Source organism: Colletes latitarsis, chromosome 12 (genome assembly GCF_051014445.1).
Source record: "Colletes latitarsis isolate SP2378_abdomen chromosome 12, iyColLati1, whole genome shotgun sequence".
Taxonomy (NCBI): Eukaryota; Metazoa; Arthropoda; class Insecta; order Hymenoptera; family Colletidae; genus Colletes; species Colletes latitarsis.
Window position 1 is genome coordinate 24,833,207 of NC_135145.1, and position 8,414 is coordinate 24,841,620.

At 31.1% G+C, this 8,414-nt stretch overlaps 2 protein-coding genes across 3 annotated transcripts; one reads left to right on the top strand and one right to left on the bottom strand.

Annotated features, from left to right (window-relative positions):
- Positions 1 to 1,935: 1,935 nt before the first annotated feature.
- LOC143348947 (uncharacterized) lies at positions 1,936 to 5,180 on the bottom strand. Of its 2 annotated transcripts, none has more exons than XM_076779729.1 (9): positions 5,009 to 5,180; positions 4,380 to 4,566; positions 4,073 to 4,185; positions 3,772 to 3,989; positions 3,650 to 3,710; positions 3,406 to 3,534; positions 2,998 to 3,333; positions 2,845 to 2,927; positions 1,936 to 2,768 (listed from the first exon to the last, which is right to left on the bottom strand). In XM_076779729.1, exons 2-9 carry the CDS (start codon positions 4,420 to 4,422, stop codon positions 2,642 to 2,644), a joined length of 1,110 nt encoding a protein of 369 aa, XP_076635844.1. In that variant the 5' UTR covers positions 4,423 to 4,566; positions 5,009 to 5,180; the 3' UTR covers positions 1,936 to 2,641. The 2 variants fall into 2 exon arrangements, with proteins under 2 accessions (XP_076635844.1, XP_076635843.1); XM_076779728.1 differs by having other exon boundaries at positions 4,073 to 4,208.
- Positions 5,181 to 5,516: 336 nt separating this feature from the next.
- Positions 5,517 to 8,406, top strand: LOC143348972 (galactokinase). The gene is made up of 6 exons (XM_076779774.1): positions 5,517 to 6,151; positions 6,740 to 6,926; positions 7,007 to 7,149; positions 7,253 to 7,550; positions 7,619 to 7,940; positions 8,014 to 8,406. Exons 1-6 carry the CDS (start codon positions 5,990 to 5,992, stop codon positions 8,081 to 8,083), a joined length of 1,182 nt encoding a protein of 393 aa, XP_076635889.1. The 5' UTR covers positions 5,517 to 5,989; the 3' UTR covers positions 8,084 to 8,406.
- The last annotated feature ends 8 nt before the right edge of the window (positions 8,407 to 8,414 follow it).

Consider the following 8,414-nt stretch of genomic DNA (forward strand, 5'->3'; position numbering starts at 1 on the left):
GTTCGCGCGGAGGCGTCTATTCCAATCATTTTTGGTCATTAGACATACCCCCGAAATCCCACCCCTTTTCGAGAAATAAATTGGAATAGGTTTGACATTTTTGAGAAAATTAAAAGTTATCGAATCGTTTCAAAAAAAATATGTTCGCGTGGAGGCGTCTATTCCAATCATTTTTGGTCATTAGACATACCCCCGAAATCCCACCCCTTTTCGAGAAATAAATTGGAATAGGTTTGACATTTTTGAGAAAATTAAAAGTTATCGAATCGTTTCATAAAAAATATGTTCGCGCGGAGGCGTCTATTCCAATCATTTTTGGTCATTAGACATACCCCCGAAATCCCACCCCTTTTCGAGAAATAAATTGGAATATGTTTGACATTTTTGTGAAAATTAAAAGTTGTCGAATCGTTTCAAAAAAAATATGTTCGCGTGAAGGCGTCTATTCCAATCATTTTTGGTCATCAGACATACCCCCGAAATCCCACCCCTTTTCGAGAAATAAATTGGAATAGGTTTGACATTTTTGAGAAAATTAAAAGTTATCGAATCGTTTCATAAAAAATATGTTCGCGTGGAGGCGTCTATTCCAATCATTTTTGGTCATTAGACATACCCCCGAAATCCCACCCCTTTTCGAGAAATAAATTGGAATAGGTTTGACATTTTTGTGAAAATTAAAAGTTGTCGAATCGTTTCAAAAAAAATATGTTCGCGTGAAGGCGTCTATTCCAATCATTTTTGGTCATCAGACATACCCCCGAAATCCCACCCCTTTTCGAGAAATAAATTGGAATAGGTTTGACATTTTTGAGAAAATTAAAAGTTATCGAATCGTTTCAAAAAAAATATGTTCGCGCGGAGGCGTCTATTCCAATCATTTTTGGTCATTAGACATACCCCCGAAATCCCACCCCTTTTCGAGAAATAAATTGGAATAGGTTTGACATTTTTGTGAAAATTAAAAGTTATCGAATCGTTTCAAAAAAAATATGTTCGCGTGGAAGCGTCTATTCCAATCATTTTTGGTCATTAGACATACCCCCGAAATCCCACCCCTTTTCGAGAAATAAATTGGAATAGGTTTGACATTTTTGTGAAAATTAAAAGTTGTCGAATCGTTTCAAAAAAAATATGTTCGCGTGAAGGCGTCTATTCCAATCATTTTTAGTCATCAGACATACCCCCGAAATCCCACCCCTTTTCGAGAAATAAATTGGAATAGGTTTGACATTTTTGAGAAAATTAAAAGTTATCGAATCGTTTCAAAAAAAATATGTTCGCGTGGAGGCGTCTATTCCAATCATTTTTGGTCATTATACATACCCCTGAAATCCCACCCCTTTTCGAGAAATAAATTGGAATAGGTTTGACATTTTTGTGAAAATTAAAAGTTATCGAATCGTTTCAAAAAAAATATGTACGCGTGCAGGTGCCAATTTCAATCATGTTTGGTCATTAGACATACCCTCGAAATCCTACGCACTTTCGAGAAAAAAATTCATTACTAAAAATCTAATTTGGCGCCAAAATTTTTCGACGAAAACATTTTGCAAATCATTCTAAAAAAATTATGTTCGTGTGCAGACGTCTATTCCAATTATTTTTGGTCATTAGACATACCCTCGAAATCCTACGCACTTTCGAGAAAAAAATTCATTTCTAAAAATCTAATTTGGCGCCAAAATTTTTCGACGAAAAAATTTTGCAAATCTTTCTAAAAAAATTATGTTCGTGTGCAGACGTTTATTCCAATCATTTTTGGTCATTAGACATACCCTCGAAATCTCGCTCACTTTCAAGAAAAAAATTCAGTACTGGCGAAACTTTAAATGTTAATAACTTTTTAACAAAGCCTCAATCAACAAATTAGTATTTTTGATTTTCGTCTTATTTTGGCCTCTAGAATCCCCCATTAAAACTTTTCCCAGCGAAGACAGACTTCGGCTGTTCAGGAGCAAGAAGGAAAGGCTCTTATTCACGTTCTTCATCGAATTCCCGAAGTTGCACGAGGTACTGACCTTGCATAACATGTGGTTCGTGAGGTAGGATACGTCAGCTTTCCCCACCACTCCGTTAAATACTGAGGAAGTTCGTCGATTCGATATTCAGAAAAATTTTTAAATCAGAACCGTAATGATGTATATATAGTAAAGTTTAGAGTAATTTATTTTGATATATTCTTCTGATTGTAAATACAACTGATTGTCCGATGAATACATTTATGTTAATAGTTAATAAATATCTAAAATATAGTGAAAGATAAAATATCGTGTTTAATTATGAATTAATATCACATAGTCTCATATTTATAAATAGATATGCACTGTAGCAAATAGGAAAATTTTTTACACGTGATATGAACAATTTTATTTTTACATTTTACGGCTTTATAACAAAAGAATACGGCATAAAATCATAAATCTTTTAACACAGAGTCATAAACATTTTTACATACAACATATTTAGAATAAAATTTTATTAGAGCGAAAACTTTGATAATAGTTTAAGATGAATGAAAAATACAATTTATTAACATTGACTAGATAACGTAAATTGGAACATTCGTAGTGTGAATTTTTAAATATAGTTTTCGTCATGAAATAATTTTCAATACAGTCGTTTTTTTTATTTAAAACCATTAAACTGCAAAATGTGTTCGTTGAAATCCTTGGCCCAAACTTTGTAATATAGTTTGTACTTCACTTTCATTTTGATGGTAAAATACGTATGCGTAAAATTTGCTTGCTAAATTGCAATTAGTATCTCTGTAAATTGTGTTAAAAATACGAAATAAAATAATTTATTATTTAAATTGAAAACGTGTAATATTATTTATATTACCCTGCAATAAATGCGAAATAATTTGGAACGTTTGCAGTACGACCGCAAGACGAGATTTCCATGTAACTTTGTTTACATATTATCTAAACGTTTAAATAAAAATTACTGTTAAGTTATCATAAGTTTCTAAACGCTAAAGTTATGTTCACATACTGTGTCTTCTGTGGTCTCTGTTACTCTAATTCCGATTTCCAGACATTCAAACTTGACAGGAACTAATTTTGTTTCTTCCGACTTTAGAACTTGTAGGATTGCCTTTTCAATTTGTTTAACATCTCCCTCAGGGCCAATGTATACAGAACCGCAATATTTAACAGAAAATCCAGCATTCAATGATTTGTTTCTTAGTTTAGACACCTCAGTTTTTTCATCATCATCATGCTTTTCTGAATTAAATTTTTTTAAAATTTTCGTCATACTCTCAATACCTGAGCTTTTTATAAGCTGTACTATTGGAGCATACATTTCATTTGTTTCTTTATTTCGATGCTGAAAGTTCATAATCTTGAAAATACAATTGTCTATAATTAAAACAATGTTACGTAATTTTAAGATACATACTCTAATTACATGTAAACACACTGGTTGACCCATAGATTTTCTCATAATTTTACGCAACTGGCCTTTAGTATTGGATGTTATCGCATTTCCGTTTATTTCATCTAACACATTCCCAATCTCAACTTTATCCTAGTGTATAAATAAAAGCGGAAATTTAAGATAATATCCACATTTTCTACTATTATAACTTTTATTTCATTTCGCGCATGCGTAAAATTTTAAGAAATAGCATTAAATTTCTTACATCTTCCGCAGCTACCGAATTTTTATCCAAATTAACTATTAAAGCTTTTCCTTTGGTAAAACTGTGATGACAAAGTGCATTAGTTGCAGTGAAAATTTTTGCTTATAATTCAAGCTGCTTACCACACAGAAATACCTAAACTTTTACATGGCACTAATTCCAGAGCCACACATTCTGGCAGCTGCCAAGATTCATCCAAAAAACTAGAATTTCGTAAATTTAATTTAAAATTTAGTTTACTACTTTGTAGCAAAACTGATAGAAATATTTCACCAAGAATGTCATCTCCTAGAATACTGTTTTTATCATAATAGTCTGTAGCCATTAATGGTGTCCTGACCTATGGAATTTTTCACACAATAATAGCTAGAAAAGCATCAACAGAATTATAAAAAGCAACAAAATTTAATAATTTAAATATACCAGCATTTCTATAGGCATATGAAGGCACTTTCTCATTAAACATGTTCTAATTAAAAGTCTAAGACATCCACTAGGTGTATGTACTTTTGGGTTTTGTTTCACTTGTTCAACTGCTAAAGAGTAAGTAGAACAGGAACTAAAACAATGTTACCTTATTTTTTTTAACATAAAGTAACAGGAATATTTAAGTAATGCAATTAATAAAATACCAAAAATAATTTAAGATTGTACAAAAATTTCACTGTAATTTAACAATTGTAAATTTAAAAATATACAATAGGAAATAATTTATATTTTTTTTATAAACCTGAAATGTTTTTCAGTGATTTCTTCCAACCAGTACCAAGCATCAGGCAATTTTGCAAAACTTACATTATTTAAGCGCAATAATACCCCCTTTTGTAAACATTTTTCTAAACATTTGCAAAAATAAAGCAAATCTATATTTTCATCATTAATTTCTTTGTCACATTCTGTTAATTTTCTTGTCCAACCTGGAAGTAAATTAAATGACTCTAAGAACAAATTTTTCAGATCTAAACTTTATTTGCCTACTTAGATTTTAGATTAGAAATATTATAACAATTTTTCTCAATTAAAAGATGAATTTAGATACAAAAAAACAAATAAAAAAAGTTTCATTATTTTGTACAAGGTATAAAAGTCCTGAAATCAATTTTAAAAATTTGTAATAAATTCCAAATTTGAGTCATTTATCATTGCATTTGTGTGATAGCAATTTCCATAAATATAATATAAAATCAATTCTAGTTCTCTATGTGTATCAAACAACTACTTCTCATAGGCTTTTTCAAAATTTACAAATGAAAAATTCATATATATTTAAAATGGAAAATTGTTTGTCATAAAATTTAAATTTAACTTTACTCATAAGATAATTTTGTAACCTAAAAATATCTAACATCGCAAAATTACCTTTCAGTTCTTTGATAAGTGGATTTGAGACCGTCATCGCATTATCAATTAGGATAATTGCCATGGACTGACAATTGTTTCATTAAATAAACAGAATCATTGGCTAAAAATTCTTAATGGTTGAATATTTGTAATTTTAAGCTAACTTAAAGCCACGTACCCATTGTTACTGTTTAAACATACAACAATATATGTTTTATGTATAGTAAAATATAGTATCATTTATACCAATTCATTAAATGTGTAGGCTATAACCTACGTATAGGGATATGGGGCCTAGGAAATAACTAGACACGTGGCTTTGCAGTTAGGATTTTTTATTCGCCTGTCTAGGACTAGGATCTAGATCTCTCTAGGATCCCTAGATCTAGTCTAGGACTAGGGAGTGCCTAGAGACAATCGCCCACTGCGCCATCTGCAGTAGTAACTAGGGAGTTACTTTATGCTCCCTATAAATATCACTACTTCGCCTGCCTTTGTAGCGCGCATATTTCATGTCCTGCACAAAGAAATTTTTCTCATTCAAATATTTTGAATGTTTATGCAATAATTACTTATGCAAAATGCAATATGCTTCGATAATTAGATCAATTGTTAAGTATTGTATATAAAAAGATAATTGTTACATTCATATCTCTGTAACTGTGTGAAAATATACAGAGTTTCTGATAGATGCAGAGTCTACAGAGTATACTGATAAGATATGTTCGATATTAATCTTCCTTTGTGGGGACACATTGAATATTTGCATCTGTAGTATCATTAATGACGAGGTATTCGTCGATGATGTTATTCAGTGTGTATTAATTGCGCAAGTGGTGATCTTTCGCTCATTTTCACAAACTATCGATTCTTCTATGTGATTGATCGATGGGTTATTAAAAGTCGATCTGCATATTCATAGAATCTTGTGAAACTTTGACAAATATTTATAACATTAAGTGATTGCAAATATAAACGGAGATAAGAAAACTAATAAGAATGGCTACGATAATACCTTCTGTGAATGATATTAAATTAAAGGCTTTGGAAGCTTTTGCAGAGGAATTCAATGAGAATGCAGATATTTGTGTTTGCGCACCGGGACGTGTAAATTTGATCGGGGAACACACTGATTATAACGAAGGTTTCGTTTTACCTATGGTAAAATACTTGATGTAACTTAGGCGTATTATCATTTCCAATTTCCAATTTTCATGTATTCTCGTTATTGTAGTATTACATTTTTCATTTATTGATTTTCATCAATCTTAAATGTTAATTGGTAAGTTCACTATACATATGTATACATTTAGAATTTCAAGAAGAATATTGTTATTTATGCAAGTATTTATAATAAAATAAACTGGAAAGGAAATAGAATTTTGTTACACAAGCCTAAGTTTAATAAAAATATCTAATCAACATCGTATTTATCTGTGATGGTGTAACTGTTAATCAGTATAGGTATAAAATGCTTTTATCTTTTACATTTCAATATCAGCTTTGATTTTGATATTAACAATAACGAAACTACAGCAGCAATTGTGATTTTAATGTAAAAATATTAATTATATATTTTGAAATTAATTTTCATATGTAATTTCTTAAATTTGTAATATGGATTATTTATAAATAAAAAAATTTGATTAATAATAGCAATAATCATGGACATTTATTATCATTATTAATAATATTAGCAATAATAATAATAAACAAAAGCATACTAAACCAGATTATTTTAATTTTTAGGCATTGCCTATAGTAACTGTTATAGCTGGAAAGTGTAGTAATAAAAAAAAATGGAGAATTATCTCTCTTAGTGAGACAGTTAGTTCCAAAAGGAAAGCTGAGTTTGATGTAGTTGCTCGTGATAATTTGAAACCAGGGGAGCCAAAATGGGCTAACTATGTAAAAGGATGTATAGCATATTTTATTTGTGAGTTAGTTTTCGGTTTATTACTTAATTAATATAGAACTAGTAATATGTAATTAACTTTAATTAAATGTAAATTTCAGGCGACGTACCAGCTTTTGATGCTGTAGTTGTCTCATCCGTACCAGTTGGTGCTGGTCTTAGCAGTTCAGCTGCTTTAGAAGTTGCTACTTACACATTTTTAGAAGCATTAACTGGTGTACAAGCAAACAAGCCAGAAGATAAGGTAATAATCGGAATATTCATTTCTTTTAAATTTGGCTAATGTTAATCATTGCATATTTAATTCACATACAAAATAACAGAAAGTAGCACGCGATATGTTTCAGGCCTTGGCGTGTCAACGCGCGGAGCATGATTTTGCTGGAGTTCCTTGCGGTGTTATGGATCAATTTATTTCTGTAATGGGGAAAAAAGATTATGCTTTACTCCTTGACTGTAGAGGCCTTAATACCAAGCAAATACCAATGTCACAAATGAACGACTACGTTTTTCTTATTACTGATTCTAATACTCCTCATAAATTAAGTTCAAGTGCATATTGTGAACGTAGAGATTGTTGCTACGAAGCCGCAAAGAAGTTGAATAAAAAAAGTTTACGCGAAGCATCTATACGCGATATCGAAGGTAAAGAAACTCATCTTTGTATAAAATTTTATTTAATATTTATTTCCTGCATTCTGTTTTGATTTTAGTTCTGCGATCGCAAAATGCATCCGAAGAAATGATAAAAAGAAGTCGGCATGTAATAACAGAGATTCAAAGAACAATTGATGCAGTCGTGGCACTCGAAAAGGGAGATTTTACTAAGTTTGGGCAGTTAATGAACGAAAGTCATGATTCATTAAAAAATGACTATGAGGTTTCCTCGAAAGAACTTGATACCTTGGTGTCGACAGCAAGAGAAATAAGTGGTGTTTTAGGAAGTCGTCTAACTGGTGCTGGTTTTGGGGGTTGTACAGTAACTTTACTGAAAACAGGTGTACTAGATGAGGCTATCAACCACATAAAGTCAAAGTCAGTTTTTGTTTCATTTTTTAACATTAGCTTTATTAATTATTCATTGCTTTTACACATATTCTTTTTACAGATATCCTGGAAATGCAACATTCTATATTGCAAAACCTGCGATAGGAGCAAGAGTCCTAAATATAAATTAAATGATACATTTTTGGTGAATACACATAACCTCGAATTCTTTACCGAAACTATAATGTCCGATCAGAACTTATTCTATTGAAATTTCATGCGTACCTTTAAAACATCATAACTCCTGGACGTATTGGAGGCTTTTGATGATTTAGAATTCAAACAATGTGTATTAATGAAGCTCTAGAGTCCCAGAAAAAGGATCGATAAAATACAGCACCGGATGTAGGGTCCACTCGCGTACCTAACCTGTGGTGAGAACTACTATTGTGCGCGCGCAGCTGTTCGTAGATCACCGTTCTAAGGCGGAACTTTAAACGTTAATAATTTTTTAACGAAGCC